Raw genomic sequence first — 18,997 nt, 5'->3', positions numbered from 1 at the left:
TAAAATTAGCCCTCTACTGCAGACAATGAAAATAATGTGATGCTTTAAATGGAATTTACTGTTTGTATTTTTAAATGTACTATATTCCTTTTAATTCAGCCCTGTGAACCATAATTATTATCATTTACAATGCAGGCAATGAGAAACGTGATGCTGAATGCCAGGCACTTATGCTGAGCTTGGTATAAGTAAGACATGAGCTAAGGACATTGGTCACATCTTAAAGACTCATTTTTATTAGGGGATAAACTGTTGTGGATAACAGCCTGTTTACATATATGTCTTGCAAGATGCTTTGAATTATATTAGATGTGACTTTTTTCCCCCCAAGCTGGATCAGCAACTTAAAAACACGACAGAGCTATGTCAGCCCTTGATGATGGCTGAGTCAGAACCCAACGGAGTTCATAAAGCTGAATCTCCTATTTCCAGTAGCTGAACTGCATCAGAATGTGCGATGTTCCCTGCTGGCTCAGACCAAAGGCCAGTCTGGCAGAATTTCCTGCTGGCTCAAAGATGCATCTCGCATTTTTTTTAAAAAGGATCATATGTACTGTGAAGGCTCGGAGTTCCAAACTAGTGATGGACAAAGTGAAAATAGTGGCTCCCTATCTGAATAGCTGCATGAACAAATACATTAATTTCATGTGGTTCTGTTGATCCTGCCATTGCATTGTAAAACACCTAGAACTGTATGATGTGAGAGATAGATAGAAGATAGAACATAGATGATGATGATGAAGAAGAAGAAGATAAATAGATGGATAGATAGATAGATAGATAGATAGATAGATAGATAGATAGATAGAGTAGATAGATAGAGATAGATAGTAGATAGCTGTATAAATAATTTCATGTGGTTCTGTTGATCCTGCCATTGCATTGTAAAACACCTAGAACTGTATGATGTGAGAGACAGATAGATGATAGAAGATAGAACATAGATGATGTTGAAGAAGAAGATAAATAGATGGATAAATAGATAGATAGATAGATAGATAGATAGATAGATAGATAGATAGATAGATAGATAGATAATAGATAGCTGTATAAATAAGTAAATTTCATGCAGCTCTGTTGATCCTCCCATTTTAGTAGCAGAAAGAAACATCTTAAACAGAGACAAAATGCAACCTGCTTGTGCACTAAAATAACTTTCTTCTTTCCCGATTACTTCAAGTGAGGTAGTAGATCCAGGCGAGTCACCTGTGGTGTCTTTTGCATTGCCACAAGAAGCACTGGTGATGGTTAAACCCAATTACTACTTTTAAAGTAGTAGATAACTTCATCAACCGGTGGCTACTAATCTGACTGGCAAAGGGCATTCCTCCTCCTGCTGAGGATAAGAGACTTGTTTTGGGGGCAGCGCGTGGACCCCTGGACCCCGACGCCATAAGACGTCTTCGGCGGAGAAAGTCTTTTATCCTTTCCCCAACCAGGCGCCGCCTTGGGAACCTACCCGAGAGCTGACGGGCGAGCGTCTAGCGGCGATTGGGACAGGCGAGCGAGCGAGCGCCAGGGGGGCGGAGGTGGGGGGGGGGGTGGAGGGGGCGGAGAGGGTTGGTATATTGCCGCAGCGGCGGTGGCGGCAGTTCGGCTTCTTTGCTTCAAAGCAGAGCGCGGTGAGAGCAGCAGCGGCGACGCAGTTCCTCCGGATCAGAACCGGGAGATCGGGGCTCCTTCGGCCGAAGCTCTCGACCAGGGAACGAGGCGACATCAGAAGAGGGAGAAATCATTCGGATCGTGCAGCGGCTCGCGCGGCTTCCAGGCAAGGCGTCCCGCGAAACGGGGGGGGTGCCGTGCCGGGTCACATCTGCGAAAGCCGTCCGGAGTCGAGAGGGGACTCCGAGACAGGCACGCCATCCTCCTCGACTTTCAACGTAACCCCACAGATGGCTCCGGTGGGGCGCAAGAAGGCGAAGCCGGGGTAGAAGTGGCTACTGAGCGCGCGTGGGGGGGGGGGGGAAGTTCCTTGGGACGCGGAGAAGCCAGTTGGGTTTGGATCGCGGGAGTAATTTATAAACAGGTCTTTGTTGGCAGCAGTTTTAATATAACCTGCATCCTATATGGAACTCTATGATGGTTATGGAGGCTTCTGTAACAGGGTAAACTCAAACCAGAAGAGGGTATTCAATTAGAATTTATGTACAGAACAGCTATGTAGGTAAATAAGATTTTCCTGAAAAGGACAAGATGCCAAGTTTGTTCCAAATTTTTAGGTGTGTGTGTGTGTGTGTGTGTGTGTGTGTGTGTGTGTGTGTGTGTGTGAGAGAGAGAGAGAGAGAGAGAGAGAGAGAGAGAGAGAGAAGGGGTGGGGGAGGGAGAGAAAGGTACATAGCTTATTAATGAACTATTGTGTTGAACAGCATGTGCCCCAAATAAGCAAAGTTTACTGAGTTAATTTCTAATAAGTTTTAGATTAAGAAGATTTAGATTAAGAAAATAAGCAAATATATTAAATGAATTAAGAACTTTGTGTTACTTGTTATTTTGTGAAAATGCCTCAAAGGAATAGGCGGACTTTAACGTAAGCACCCAGTCTTAATTCATTCTGCATGTTTGCAGACACTTAAGTCAATAGAAGATAGTTTAGTAAGAATGCAACCATATACCCAATGGTCAGGAGAGAAATTCTTTAGAACTTTATGAGACTTCTTTTCAGAGAAGGATGCTTACAGTTACAGATTCTAAATAATGTTTATTTTTTTGTATGTATGCTATTTTCCATTTGCAAATCAGTGTAATCTATAGAATACTGTATACTGGCAAAAAATTATGGATTCCTGAAACTTGAAAAGTGAGCTGCTACATATAAATGGTGCAGGGTTTAATTATAATTTGAGTGAAACCATAAGCATTTATCTTGAGAAGAACATGATAACCCCATATTCATCCTATTCCTTGTGTATCTCTCTGTTTTTGGTTATAGAAATAAGAAAATTAAAAGGTTGGGATTTTTGTCCATAACCCTACTAAAATATTATGGATACTTAATCAGAAAAAGCACTTTATGGAATATTTTCCTCTAATTTAAAGCAACGTCCCCTGCCCCTGCACAAACATACATACACATACTAAATTCTGGAGGTCAGCTTTGATGCAAATAAAATCCCAGATAAGATGCTCTTTTTACAGCTATATCGATGGAATCCTGTTAATTCTGATCTGACCTGATATATTTTGGCTGGTTTCTTGAAGATGTCTTGCAAATCAAACTTGTTCATAAAACACTCCAGAAAAATGAGCAAGGAAGCCTAATATTCTTGACATGTGCCCATATAACTTTTTGCTTCTGAGGATTGCCTTCTTGCGCTCCACTGTGATCAGTGGAGGAACTGATTACCGTAATTGCAGCCATAAGGATGACAGTTGCTCAGAGAAACTTGTCCCTAATCTGTGCTGGGATTGAGGCCATCAGTATTTTCCAGGCTGTGTGCCAGGGAATAAAAGGATGGTTCATAATAAAGCCATGTGAGAGTCACTGTTCAATGTCAACCAAGAAAGGAAGGTTTAATAATGGATGACCCCTTTGTGCTCCTAGGCGTGGAGAATATTCCTCCATAAAGATTTAGCTCTAAAGTTGATCTTATTGGGTGCAGGGATAATGGAGGGTTTGCCTCCAACTCTTAGGATGGCAGTTGCTTCAAATTTGAATTCATTCAGGCTAGCAAAACTAGTCTTATAAACTAGGATGCCAAGATTTATTTTCAAGCAGTAGGTCTCCTACCTTCCAGTTTATGGGACTATTGGAGTCACTAAAAATACCATAAGGGAAAGCAAATTATGTTTGCATAGTATACAAAAGTGAGGCTAGACAAATATTCCTATTCCAGGTCTTTGAAAGTTCAAGAAAGAGTCTGGAACTGGGATTGTTTACAATCCAAATGGAGAGACCATGAAAAATTAGAAACTAGTGGAAGCTTGCTGAAGTAGACTCCAAAGAACTAGATTCATAGCTAAATCTATGGCTACTTGGAAAGTTCCTGGCTCAGTTTTGATTATCTGATGCCACATTATAGTTTATTGACAAACCCTTACTGGTCTTACACAAGCAGACCAGCTAAGATAGTACAGATGACACCAATCATGTTTAATTTATCATCTGAAACTGGAATTGTGGCTTAGTCCCTTTTCAAGCAATCCAGAGGTGGTGGTAGGAGTAATAGGAATAAGGAAAAGGTTTCTGTAGCTAGTCTTGATAACAGACAAAGTTGGAAACATGTCATGCCATCACAATCCAAATTTTGCCTTTTTGTATAAGTACATAAGAGATGAAATTTGTGCATAACACGTTGCATTACTTCCCTCCCCTTTGTATGCAAATGACCATGCATGACAGGAAGAACTATCATTCTTCTTTATGGTGACCCGGGTACTGTATATGGGTGTGTTGTATTAAAGGTAATACCTCCTTTGAGTTAAGCTTGACTGTTGGGGATTTATACACATGCATTAAATTTCTTGGCAACAGCATGAAAATGGTTTGCTGTTGCCTCTCCTCCAGGATATCTTCCAATCTCTCAGTCTAATCTACAGCCTTGAAATTTCCTGATAGTCTCCCATCCCTGTACTAGCCAGATCTGGCCCTGCATTAGCTGTTGAACCCAAACAAATTCAATTACCGGTAAGTGCTGCTGTCAGCGTTCCAGAAAAAAACCCAACTCCAAGTAAAGACGCGGAAGCAAGCATTTTCCAAAGTCCTCTTTACTAGAATAGGCAAATTGGCACATCTGGGGAAACTGAATCTGAATCTGAAAAGCCCGGGTTTTCCCCCAGTAAGTCAAAGCTCCCAAACCCTTTTCCACCCAATTGGTCACATGCCCCAATCAACATCCGTTCCATCTCGATCCAGCCCCCTGACCACTCCTTCTCCAAATGCTGGATCACCACCTCCTCCAGGCAAAACAAAAAGAAGGGGTTAACACCTAGCACCAATCCCCTTAACCCCTTCCCCCAGGGGGACCTTTTGGTTTCTCAGGAAATTTATCGTGAAACTGTTTCATGAGCTCATCCGCATTTACATCCCAACTCTTAACCCAAGTAGCTTCAGCCAAAGGGTAGCCTTTCCAATGCACCAAATTGTAAGCAATCTCTGTAGAGTTTAGAGTCCAGGATTTTCTTCACCTCATAATGAGTCTCCCCTTGCCCTAGCAAAGGAGGGGGGTGGAGCAGCTGGCAAGGGTCTTAGGGTAGATTCTCTGACCGGTCTCAATAAGCTACTGTGGAAAATGGGGTGTACTTTCCCTAAGATGCGAGGAAGTCTAAGTTGGACCATCACTGGGTTAATCACTTTCACTATAAGGAAGGACCTATGAATTTGGGTCCAAACTTCTTGCTGGGTACCCTCAATCTTAGGTACTTGGTTGACAAATACACCTTATTGCCTATTCGGAACGGTGGTTAGAGGGACCGGCGTTTGTCGGCCTGGGCCTTATATCGTTCCGCTGACTCCGCTAAAGCTTTTTTTGTATTCTCCCAACCCTTTCTCACTCCATTAGGGACATAGAAGTAGGCGGCTCTCTAGGCAGCTCAGGCATTGGCACAAAATCCATGCCCGTAGTTATCTGAAAAGGAGTCAACCCAGTACTGGTGTGTACTGCATTATTATAAGCCACTTCTGTGAATGGTAGCAAGTCTGCCCAGTTCTCCTGTTGATAATTTGCATAACACCTAATGTATTGCTCCACCATTGAGTTCAATTTTTCAGCCGATCCGTTAGTCGATGGGTGAAAAGCTGAGCTAAGTCCTTGGGACGACCCAATGGATCGCAGAAACTCCCTCCAGAATGTAGCGGTAAACTGGACCCCGCAGTCCAATATTATTCTCTTAGGGACTCCATGTAGCCTGGAGATGTGTTTCACAAACACCTTCGCCAGTTTCTTGGCCGATGGTAGTCCGTTGCAGGCAGTGAAGTGTGCTTGCTTGGAGAATAAATGAATGACAGTCCAAATAACCCAGTTGCCCCCACTGTCGGGGAGCTCAACTATGAAGTCCACCGCAATCTCCTCCCAGGGCCTGGTGGATTCAGCCACAGCCTGGAGAAGTCCAGGGGGCTTCCTAGTCAGGATTTCATGGTGGCGCAGGTGGCGCAGCTCCTCACATAGTCTTCCACATCAGTTTTCATCTTTGGCCACCAGAATTGTCTCCTAGTCAAATGGAGGGTTTTTAAAAACCCAAAGTGGCCCCCTAGTCGAGAGTCATGACTCCTCTTCAGCACCAGGAGCTGCAGGCTGCGGGGCACATAAAGTTTACTTCCCTTCCATGCCAACCCGTCCCTTAGGGTAAGGTCCACCTGGTTTTCCTTGAACCAGGAGTCAGTGGAGAGCGCCGCTTTTAGCTCCGCTGTCAACTTGTCTTCGGGGAGGTTGGAACCCTGGCGCGTTTGTGCTCGGGTGTGGGCTTGGGCAGCTGACTGAGTTTCCGAGATCATGGCGTAAATTATCTCTTCCCGTCGGCTGTCAAACTGGGGCTTACGGAAGAGAGCGTCAGCCAGAAGGTTTTTACCCCCTGGGATGTATTTCAGGTTAAAATTAAAGCGTTTGAAATATTGAGCCCAACGAACCTGCTTGGGAGAAAGTTTCCTCGGGGTCTTCAGCACCTCGAGATTCTTGTGGTCAGTCCAAACTTCAAAAGGTTCCTCAACCCCCTCCAGGAAGTGTCTCCAGGATAGGAGAGCCCATCGTACTGCAAATGCCTCTTCCTCCCGCACCGCCCATCTGCGCTCAGTGTCCGTTAAATTCCTTGATACATAAGCACATGGCATTAGATTGTTTCGGGAGTCCCTTTGCTGTAGAACAGCAGCCACCGCCACTTCACTTGTGTCCGCCTGTACCATGAAGAGCTTATTCGGGTCAAGATGCTATAGGATTGGCTCCACCGCAAAAAGGCGTTTTAATTGTTCAAAGGATTTTTGGCAGTCCATTGTCCAAGCTAAGGGCTGGCTAGGTTTTGGCTTGGTGGGAGATGGGCTGGTTTTTAACAATTCTGTCAAAGGGAGTGCGACCTCAGCGAAGGAAGGAATGAATTGTCTGTAAAAGTTTGCAAATCCCAGGAAGCTCTTACGGGTGCGTGGGGGCTGCCAGTCCAGCACTGCCCTCATCTTCCCTGGGTCCATCTCAATCCCCTTACTCGACACCCTGTATCTCAGGTAGTCAAGGGCCTCCTTATGGAACTCACATTTGGACAATTTTGCATAAAATTTGGTCGCTAGGAGCTTTCTCAGCACTTGTCTGACCAATTTGATGTGGTCTTCCATATTTTCATTGAATATAAGAATGTCATCGAGATAAACAAGAACCCCCTGATATAGATGCTCATGCAAAATTTCGTTGATCAGTTGCATGAAGACCCCTGGGACCAAGATGGAACGGATGTTGATTGGAGCATGTGACCGATTGGGTGGAAAAGGGGATGGTTTTGGGAGCTTTGACTTACTGGGGGAAAACCCGGGCTTTTCAGATTCGGGTTAATGTCAGAGTTCCAGAAAAAAACTCCAACTCCAAGTAAAGATCCGGAAGCAAACATTTTCCAAAGTTCTCTTTACTAGAATAGGCAAATTGGCACATCTGGGGAAACTGAATCTGAATCTGAAAAGCCCGGGTTTTCCCCCAGTAAGTCAAAGCTCCCAAAACCATCCTCTTTTCCACCCAATCGGTCACATGCTCCAATCAACATCCGTTCCATTAGATTCAGCCCCCTGACCACTCCTTCTCCAGATGCTGGATCGCCCTGACCTTGACCGACAGGAAGAATGCTATTATGTCTACTCACCCCCTCTCCTAAATCCCCCCTCCTACTTTCCCACACAGGAGAAGTTGGCAGCATTGGAGCTTCTGGCCAAATATGGTTTCCAAAGCTAACAGTTGCCACTTTTTGCAGTAAAGAGGGGGAAACACTGTCAAATACTTTGAGCATCAAACCAGCCCGTAATTTGTATTTTATGAAATAAGATTTATGAGACAGGGCTTGACATTGAAGCTCAGGGTTATTAATGACAGGTGAAGCAGAGATGTGACCAAAAGTTTGGAGTAATAAATTCAGATAGGATGATTCTGCACTGATGGTTCTCCCACCCATGGTTTTTCAAAGCAGTGCCATTTTTTTTTTCATTTTTCATTTCATTGAATGTCAAAGCTTTATTGATGCATCTGGGAGGAAAAGATCCCTGAGATCTTGACACAATTCCCATTCCCATTAATCTTGTCCTCCTGGAAAGTTTGGGAGAAACCACAGGAATCACAATTCATTCTCATTTCCCAGACAGCTAATCAGTTGGGATTTGGTTGAAATTACGTTTTTATCTCCACAGGCTGCTGTGTTTCTCCAGTTTCATATCCTGCAATGTAGTTTCTTCTTTCTCAATGCCACCACTAATATCCCATACTTTGCATCTATATCCTTTTTTCAGTTCTCATGGTCTTTAATGCTAAAATGCAAGAGCCCTAACAAAACATGAGCTAAATTAGACTACTGACAACATATATTCAGGCAGTCCTCGACTTACAGCCACAATTGAGCCCAAAATTTATGTTGCTAAATGAAACATTTGTTAAGTGAGTTTTGCCTGTTTACAACCTTTCTTGCCACAATTGTTAAGTGAACCTCTGTGTCAGCACTAGAGTAAATGCAGGTTGAAGTGCAGGTTAAGACGACATCGAAACCTGACACTCTGCAGTTGTTAATTTAGTAACATGGTTGTTAAGTGAATTAGTTTCCCCATTGACTTTGCTCATCAGAAGGTTGCAAAACGGGATCACATGACCCTGGGATGCTGCAACCATCATAAATATGAACCAGTTGCCAAGTGTCTGAATTTTGATCACGTGATTATAGGGATCCTGCAATGTTGTAAGTGTGAAAAATGGTCATAAGTCCCTTCTTTCAGCACCTTTGTAACTTTGAATGGTCACTAAATGAACTGTTTTAAGTCAAGTACTACCTGTATTCATGTTTTATTTTTGTTTTTATGGGTTCGAATTGCAGTTTGTTCGAGTGATCATGGTTCTTCAGCATTACTGCTAAAAGTACCAATAATTGCTATGCTAGAACTTCTAATTGGCTGCAGGTATCTCACTATCACTAAATTTTCTGTAACATTAAAGGAGACATGTTATTATATAGATCCTGCTTGAACTAAGCGGATGAAAATTAAGCATTTTACTCTTAGCATCGTAATCAACTCTTTGGAAAACCAAGGGAAAAAAACCTTGGTTTTAAAGGTAACATGTAAAATTTAAAAATAAAATTGAAGATTGTAAACCACGATTTTTTATTTTAGTGCTTGCTAAACCCAATATATTGTGTTTTAATCAAAAAGCATATCTGAGAATTCATAGCATAAGCAAACCTGACCAAAAAATAATTTTACTGATTTTGGCTTAGCATAGTGCTTGAACATAACCAATTAGATTTATTTATCAACTCATGATTTAAAAAGCAATAATTTAATATGAGGGAATCAGATCATTTTGTACATACCTTAGCCAGGAGGCATTACAAAGCTGATTTTATTCATTACCCATGGCTTTGAAACAAAGATTCCTTGTCAATTTTCTGCATCTTAATACTTAAGGTGACTCTGTTTCTAGGGAACTGGAAATCTAGACTCGTATTTCATGGACTGCCTCACCAAAATTTGATATCACAAGAGAAAGGATGGGGTAGAGAGACACCTTGCCTTGAAAATAGTTGCTGCTGTAGTGAGATTTTACCCTCTGGCACACTTTGTTCAAGGACCCAACAATAAAAGCTGCAGGAACTATGGATCAAATGTTTTTTGTTCACCAATATATGTTCCCTTCTGTAGAAAACGACAATCCTCTGTAGGGGAAGTTTGGAATCTATAACTTGGGAGCGGGGAAGACTTCGGTTTTATTTCTATCATTTTTAACAAAGGCTCCTTACTTTTCAGGACCTGCACTTGCAGGAAGTATGTGCGGAATTTCACAGGGGACAGGAAAAAAGATAACATGCTAGAAAACAAAGCAATTTCTATATGTGCAAGATGCATAGAGTCCCCAATACTTTGGACTTCATGAACTTGATTGCTCATATGATTAATATTTCTTGCAGTGGGCAGGGATTGTCAAAGAGCTAAGTTGCAACACTGGAAAGATAAATTGGCATTTGACATACAGCAGTGGAGGATGGATGGATGGATATTTCGTCAAAGTTTAAACTGATTTTCTTTGTAATTACATATTACCATAATTTTTTTTTCTTCTCTAATTGCATATTACGTAGGGTGTAGCTGTTACCCTTAAAATATATCAAACTTGGCATTTATATTTTTTGTTGTACTGGTAATATTTTATAAATGCAATAAAACAAAAATAAGCAGCCAAATTTGAAAGAGAGTGTGCAAGCTGTATCAGGAAGCAGGAGCTGAGATGTGATGGGGTTTGTATTGCCTATTAAACATCTTATGCCTCTGCTGTTTCTCTGTCTCTGGTGCTATCATCTTCCTATATCTTCCTTCTTGCCCATCCCCCCCACCCCCAATTATACTGCAATGCTATCTTCAGGCTTATCAGAACACTTTGCAAACATTAATTAAAGCCCACATCTTTCCACAGATGAGACTTAGACAGAATCGACACACACAAGATGTGTGTCTCCATAGGTGGCAATGCACGCTGAGCTTCAGGAGACAGACAGGCTGGCTTAGCGGTGCTGATACAACGCTGCACTGACACGCCATCAGCTTCAGGTCCCAAAGCTGTTTTTTTCATCACGCCATCAGCTTCAGGCTTTCTGACTGATCATAACTACCTCCCCTTCATTCTTTTTTCACTCCACAAAGAGGAGGAGGAGAAATGATTACTAAGCATCTGAATGAAAACTTTTCAATCCAAAGAAGCAAGAAAAATAAAAGTGAAAGAGATGTCAGGTGTAGTCTCAAGTGGCCAACTTTTCAACACTTCCATATTAAGATTCTATTCCTCAGATGGATCACAACCTTCCTTGGGTTCTTCTGGTAAAAATTGTCCTTTCCCTCCATTATTTAATCTATCTGTCAAGGTGAGGCTTATAGCCAATAGCAAATGCAACCAAGAAGGTATTCATTTAAGCAAAATACTATTGCAAGGCCAGATTGCCCTCTGGATCAGGGGCAGATTTATAACTGGGACACCTCTCCACACATTGCTTGTGGCATCCCATGTAGTTAAGTTCCTCAGCAGTGACTTTTATGTCATGTCATAAACCAATTGGCACTTTCAACAGCATGATGATCACTGGAAATTCCTGCAGAATGTTCACCAGAAGTATGGCGAAAGCCTCAACCCTCTTTTCTTTGCCCACCTCGTATAAATCTTTCCTGGAAGTATGTCCTTCCCAGTTTCATGCTTGCTAACATAAATGAGCAATTTGCTTGCACATTTTTCCATGAAGATGGAGGCATTCACATTTTTCTTAAGAATATCTTCTCTTTAAGAAGGGAGCTGCTGGTGTTTGTCATGACAGCTAGCCCTAATCCGGGTGCTGTAGAATTGCCTGCAGTTGGCTGCCCTGAATTACCTAGCAATGAGAGTGGACCACGGCTGCAGATGTCAAACAATGAACAATAGGAATAATGTAATTGCAGCATAGCTTATCAAGAAAGAAGCAAGATTCAGGGAATTGTTGGGCAGAGATGAAAGTACAATATATCCAGGGCGATACTGGGGGAAGATATACCTGGAGTGTGGGGGCCGTCTCCTATAACCTGATTGGCTGGCTGGCATGCTTGGAAAACAGAGGAGAAGCAAGCCTCTTCACACCGATTCAGTTTTTTCGTTTCCTCTGCCCTTGATATTCTAGTCATGAGAGGTGGTGGCAATACCAATTGGATAATGCTGATGGCTTCGGCACTGACCATGTTTTGGGCCAATGCAAAGGATACAGAAGATCACTGCTTACCTGGAGGGAAGCACAAAGTCAATCCAAGCACAGAAGAAGAGTTGGGTATCTGCCAGATTTATGCAGAAAGTAAGTATGGATTCTCTATAAAAGCTTGTAGAATCATGTATCAGGGAGAGAAAATGAGAGTACTGTAGGATGAGGGGGTATAAAATATCCATAATATGGATGATGATGATGATGATTTCAAGGCCACCCGACACCAAAGCAACTGTGGGGGCCTTGCAATTAAAATCCTGAAAACAAAATAAGTCAAAGGGGAAAATATATATATATAACTGTTGACTTGCTGGGAGTCTATGAGCCACAGTGGCACAATGGTTAGAATGCAGTACTACAGGCTACTTCTGCTGACTGCCTGCAATTTGGCAGATCAAATTTCACCAGGCTCAAGGTTGACTCAGCCTTCCATCCTTCTGAGGTGGGTAAAATGAGGATCCAAACTGGTGGGGGAAATAGGCTGACTCTGTAAACTCCTTAGAGAGGGCTGTAAAGCACTATGAAGCAATATATACTGCAAGTTTAAGTGCTGTAGGTATTGCTATAACCTGATTTTGACTGTGTTCATCTGGCATATGACTTCCTTGGTCTGGACTGCAATTGTCGGAGGGGTAGTTTGCAGAAGGCTAATACTATAGCTACTCTCATTCCAAAGAAATAGAAATGCTGACAGAAGATTTCTTTCCGTAGATGCCTGTTGCTCACCAGAAGTTGCCCAGGAACTTTCTAAAGCTAATGCTGGATCTTGGAATCGTTGTGGAAGCCTCAGCATCAGGTCATCTCCAAGACTGCTCTTCTGAAAAGAAGGGGACCCCACCTTTGTCAGCCATGGGCCCCTATAGGTTGTGGAGCTGGGCTCTGTCTCATGACCTTTCCTCTGCCAGCCTTCCTGATCACTAAATACCAAGATGGGAGTGGGGGGGGGGGACGGGGGACGACTGATACCTGCCTTGCTTTTCTCCCTTGCATCTTAGGGTCAATATTTATGCTTGCTGTTGTTTCACTCATTTTGGCAGGTGTGAGGAGTACCTTCGGCAATTGGATTGTTTTTACCACTGCTCCCCCATTGCTGCTCAATGGCTTCATCCTCAACAACCCACAGCCCTGATGGGAGTACCTCTCTGCCAGAATTTCTGTGACCAGTGGTAAGTTATCACTTGTCTCCACATCTAGAAGGGCCTGGTGGCTCAGCAGACTAAAAGCATTGTGATTAACACCAGCTGTCTGCAATTACTATAAGTTCGAATCTCACCAGGCTCAAGTTTGACTCAGCCTTCCATCCTTTCTAAGGTAGGTAAAATGAGGACCCAGTTTGTGGGGGCAATAAGCTGACTTTGTATAGATATACAAAGGTATGAAGGCTATTGCTTAACGCATTGTAAGCAGCTCTGAGTCTCTGGAGAAGGGCGGCATATAAATCAAATAAAAAAAAAAAAAAAGAGGCCATCCTGCTAGGGAGGAAGCATTAAGTACAGTACCTGTTGAAGGTAGAAGACACTAGAGAAACTTAACAAATAGCTTTGTCTTCTTTTCTATAATTGAAAGCATACATATGTACATTGGGCTAAATAGAACCAAGATTCTTTACCTGTCATCTGAAAAGACAAGACCATATTTCTGAAGAGATACATATATTTAAGGCCATTATTTAAAGATGTGTTATTTAAGATTATTGTGATTGGGCTGCAAAACTCTGGATGAGCACTAGATGGCAGCAAAGGCCTTCGCTACTATCTACAAAACAAACAGATGCACTAGCCTGGTATAGTAATTTTAAATTACTAAAAATTTGAGAAAACTAGTGCCCTATTCTCTATCGGTTCAACCGATAGAGGGTTGAACCGATAGAGTTCAAAGAGTAATTAGGGGAATTATATTTTTTAAACTTAAAAAACTTTTTTTTTCCCTATCAAGATTAAGTGACTCCCTTCTGGAAAATTAACATCAGGCAAAAGGGATGATTTAGGTTTGGAAATTTGACTTGGGTAGCAAGGGAATACAAAAGTTGTTTGGAGAACATTCCTATCCGTTTGCTTTTATTATTATGTTAGCCAATGTGATAAAGTAAAATGAATAAATTTGTGGGGTAGGGTTCTCAGAGAAGGACAGAGAAGCTATCAGCAACTAGCGTAAAAGTTAACCCAGCAAGTGAAAGAGAAGGTCAGCTTTTTTTGGTTGAATATAAAAATCTGAGGTCCTCTCCTGAACTGAAAAGGGTGGGGGCTACTCCGGAGAATTTCTATTTCAAATTTCTAATTTATCATAAGTCTCAGTGAGAGAATTTGGGTCTATTACAGTAGTATTGAGTCAAATACCAAAGACAAATTCCTTGTGTATCCAATTACACTTGGCCAATAAAGAATTCTACTCTATTCTTTAAAAAAATACCAATGTGCTGTCTTTCTTAGCACTCAAACCTATTGTCTACTCAGGTATGATGCTTGCAGAGAAGATCTGACCTGCCTTGGCAACTGGCCCTGGGGAGCTGATGGACATAACTGCAGTCAGGAATGTCATTCCTTTGGCCAGGTGAGGACACTTAAAATGCTGCTTTGCCATGAGCAGAACCATCCTTGTATTGCTTGCTGCAGCCTAAAGGTGTCTATGCCAAGGGCCACTTTGTTGGAGACAACATTCCAAAAAGTAGGCAAAGCCAAAGTAAAAGAGAAAATTGGACCAGAACAAACATACATACAATTAAAGCCACTTCTGGTGATTAATGTCTTTCATCTGACTAGTTTGCTGCTCCAGAGATGATGGGGGGAGGGGTAAAAAGTAGAGATATCTTGACATATGGAATACAGGAGTTTCAGAAATACAGAAAACCTAATTTCAGAATTCAGACAAATGTTTTTTAAAATTTGTATGCATTGGATGAGATCATAGCATGTTTATGTGAGGGAACATATGGCATATGTTTGTACAGGGCCTGAAAATGATGCGTAGGCTGTGGCTTCCGAAACTGAAGCATGTTTGAGAAGAGTAACTGTAGAAAGTAGGGAGAAAAACAGGAACTGCATTTTCCTGAAAGGCATCAATTACACTAAAAACCAATCCAAAGTTTTTTCAGTGTTAATAACACTTGCCCAGGACAATTTGAGTTTATTTTAACTCATGTGACTTTTATATCAAAGCTTGCTTTTTCTCAAATCTGAATGATTTCTAGCATTCAAGGGAAAAAAATCAAAGAAAAGTATTCTTAGAGGGTAGGGAAATAGGAAATGGGAAGAAAAAATGCCAGATATAGCCAAATGTTTATAGGTAAATGTCTTCTTCCTGTAGGTTTTTTCAGTTTCCCACAGCCTGGCATTTCCGAATGGTCTCCATGAACTCTTATTACATACACTTAGTTTATGTAAAATTAGCTTGCTACTAATGGCATGGGTGACTGAAAAATCTGCAACTTTTCCAAAGTGGCAAATTAAAATTAAAATTACCTGAAAGTTAAAGCTTATATAGCAGTAACAACTGCCTTATCATTGTAACTCCTTGCCATAATTGTGTTTGTTTTCTTGAATTATTGTGGAACTTAGAAAGCAACGGTTTAATCTTTGGTTATAAACAAATATACAGGACTGGAATAGTTATTGATAGACGAAGGTTATTTACCATGAAATATAGACTGAGAGAAGAGAAAATTGTCCATTACTAATCTCTTCATTAAAAATAATTGGATTGTCTCTTTCAACATGTAACTTATATACTGAAATAGAAATGCAGGCAAGAGGAGGATGGTAGCTTGTCTTGAAGCTAATAGGAAAGATACTTTTGTTAGAAAGGGGCAATGGCTAATTGCCATTTTATGGATTCACCTTCCACTTTTAACCCTTTCCTTTCCCATGAAAGTATCTGTGCAATATTAATAAATGAAATGTCTTTAATGTTATGAAGCTTATCATAGTATAAAGGTAAAGGTTCCCCTGCATGCGTGCTACTAGTTTCTGTCTCTAGGAGCGGTGCTTATCTCCGTTTCTAAGCTGAGGAGCCAGCGCTGTCCAAAGACGTCTCCGTGGTCATGTGGCCGGCATGACTAAACGCCGAAGGCGCACGGAGTGCTGTTACCTTCCCACCAAAGTGGTCCCTATTTTTCTACTTGCATTTTTTATATGCTTTCAAACTGCTAGGTTGGCAGAAGCTGGGACAAGTAACGGGAGCTCACTTTGTTACATGGCACTAGGGATTCAAACTGCTGAACTGCCGACCTTCTGATCGACAAGCTCAGTGTCTTAGCCACTGAGCCACCATGTCCCATATCATAGTATACCCATACAGAAATATCAGTTATATTCTACCCAAGGAACAGAACAATCACCATTAGGAACAGGTACATGACTTCCTGAAAAAATTAAATCGCAATGGTTCTCATTTTTAGAAATCAAATCATGTTAGACTGCTCAAGTTCTTTGCATCATGCCTTTTGGGGGAAGACTGCAATACTTTTCATATTCCTAATTTTCTAAACTTCACAATCCATTCCAGTTGCTTTCAAACCTGAATGGGGTTAAGAGTAGTATCTCCCAAGGAAGGTTTTTTTGTAACATGGGGCCTTTTCCTTTTCCTTAGATGTATAAGGATGGCAAGGAGCTGTGTGAGAACATCTGGCACGATGCTTTCATAGTAAGCACTGACCCTTGCCACTGCCTGATGCTGGATGCCTCTGACACAGCCTTCTCCACCTCTTATTCTCACCTCAAAGAGAGCAACAGCCTAAAAGAGATAGACATGAACAAGGCAGGCAAGGAAAGAAAAGATCGTGTGAGCCCTTGCAGGGGCAACCTTTTACTTCAGCGTCTGAGAAGAAATCTGCAGAAGCGTTCTATTTTTGTGGAAGACATGGAGGGAAGTGGAAGTGGATTCTAATCCAAGGTAACCATCCTTCCCGAAGAAAAAAAGCCCCCTCTCCAGTGATTGCCTGGGGCTTGGGGGGATCGCTTGTGATCTATGCAATTCTGTCACATCCTATACTACCAGCTTCCTGCCATCTTCTACAACTCTGTGCATCTCATGGCGTAGACTGTGAATCTGGCACCTTCCAGGACTCTGAGCCCTATGCCCTAGCAGTAGAGGTTAGACCATTAGGGCACCTCTTGGGAACTTTCCTAGAACCAAGATTTCCCCCAATATTCAGAGCAGAAAAGGTGTTAGAGAACAGTAAGCATTTCCCTCTCCATATTCTTAGGGTCCTAAGAGCTGGCTCAAGGAAGTCATCATAGAACACAAAAGGCCATTCATGAGCATTAGCTGAAGGGAAAGCAGCCTTCGTAGGCATTAGCTGAAGGAAAATATCTGTAAGTGAGAGATCGAACAAGGGGGAGTGGGGGGTGGAATGAAACAATCAATGCTGGAAAAGTTAGCCTTGGTTGTTGCCATGGCTTCAAATACAATTGCAAGTAGGACTCAAGTAAAATGGAAGGATCTTCCTGAGCTCAAAAAAAAAGGGGGGAAATAGGGAAAGTTAGCTTAGAGACCAGCATGGCTGACTTTCTTGTTGCATTTTTATGCTGGAAAGCAATGGTTACTGGGGGACTAGCATTGCTAGGTTACTAAACTGGATTACATCCAAAACGGAATTTATTTTTCAAAGCAACCCAATCCGAGTGGGGTGGAGAGAGAGAGAGAGTGTGTGCAAAAGAGCATGATTACATAATAAACAACCCATATGTCAAGGAAACCCCTTGGTAATATACATAGCATCTAAACAGAAATGGTCAGTGTAGACATATGCCAGGCAGAAAACATTTAATCAGTGGTGGCAAGAGTTGTCATGCTCACATCTTTATAGTACTCCTTGAGCTTTCCCCACCAACTATCCTCTCCACTCTAAACACTAGTCAAATCTCCCTTGTAATATTGTACACCCAAAATAGACCCATCTGTCTGTTCATCCATCTTCATTTATCAGCTATATTTCACATTCCTGTTTACCTTGGCTACGCTTACTACAAATGTCATATTATGGATTGATTCATACCTATTAATATTGTGGGAAATAAAAAAAATGGAGTGCGTGTTTGTGTTTTATAATGAAATGTGTAAAAAAAATCAGCATAGAGGGCTGAATCTTAGTGATTATTCTAGAAGCCACGTATACAGCTCTGAAAAGAAGAATCTGCCCAATTTATCATATACCAGATAAGAGAGTATTAGTAATATCATGAAACGTTGCCAATACTCTGCTGGTGCAAGGGATTATGGGAAACTAGCATTTCTTTGACAAATTGTATATTTCACACTCCCAAAAGGTTGTTACTAAAACAGGTAAGATTTGACCACGGAAACAGCCAACCTGGTTAAATGCGTAATGACATTATGGACAATGGTAAATTAAACAGAAATGTGGTAAAATTTCTATCCATATTTCAAATATTCCTTTTTGATTTTTCATATATCATAAACCAGTTGACAAAATATACTGACTCTAGTTACACCCTGCATGAAGGCATACTGACATCTGGGCAATTGGCATTGTAGTAAAAGCACTTTTTGAATGACACACAGGATATTAATGTAAATAACTGTCTTTTTTCCATTGTTCCACTTGATAACAATCGGAGGCCATCCAGAAATTGTTGAATTACAACTCCCAATGTATCCCACCATTATCTATGCTACCTGGAGCTGCTGGGAACAGCATCTGCAGGCCACAAGCTATCTATTTATGGACTAAACTAAGCTTTCAAGATTGGATTATATAACCCTGAAATAGGATTGTTATGTCCTGCTGAAGAGGCCATGTTCTACCACTGCCAAGGAGGATGCAACAAACATGACTTAGCCTCTTAGGAAAGGGAAAGGAGATGGAAAGCCTGGAAATTAATTTAGAAAGATGAGAAGGGAGGATGGATAGTCAAACTCAACTACGCTAATATTCTTCTATGTCAAAAGAGGCTTGGTACTACAGAAGCAGATCTTGGGAGGCTCTTGAAGAGAAATGAAAGGAACTTGTTCAAAGAGGGGATAGGGTGTCTTAAAATAGAAAGAAACATGCCAAGCTTTCAGAGAGGAAAGAGATGAGGAACTGAAGTAGAAGAGCATGTGCAAACTTGGGAGAGAAAATGGAAACTATATACATCAAAAGAGTAACAGGGCTGGAAAGATA

General features: G+C 41.6%; 1 protein-coding gene across 1 annotated transcript; it reads left to right on the top strand.

Moving 5' to 3' along the window:
• Window positions 1-1,628: 1,628 nt before the first annotated feature.
• Window positions 1,629-17,906, top strand: RTBDN (retbindin). Its single transcript, XM_034406710.3, has 6 exons — window positions 1,629-1,768; window positions 11,800-11,967; window positions 12,589-12,673; window positions 12,915-13,043; window positions 14,331-14,427; window positions 16,462-17,906. The coding sequence occupies exons 2-6, from the start codon at window positions 11,802-11,804 to the stop codon at window positions 16,756-16,758; spliced, it is 774 nt and encodes a 257-aa protein (XP_034262601.2). The 5' UTR covers window positions 1,629-1,768; window positions 11,800-11,801; the 3' UTR covers window positions 16,759-17,906.
• The last annotated feature ends 1,091 nt before the right edge of the window (window positions 17,907-18,997 follow it).

This window comes from Pantherophis guttatus, chromosome 2, assembly GCF_059756535.1.
Source record: "Pantherophis guttatus breed Tessera chromosome 2, ASM5975653v1, whole genome shotgun sequence".
NCBI lineage: Eukaryota > Metazoa > Chordata > Lepidosauria > Squamata > Colubridae > Pantherophis > Pantherophis guttatus.
The sequence above is the reverse complement of the archived record's forward strand: the minus strand, read 5'-3'. Positions and strand labels throughout refer to the sequence as shown.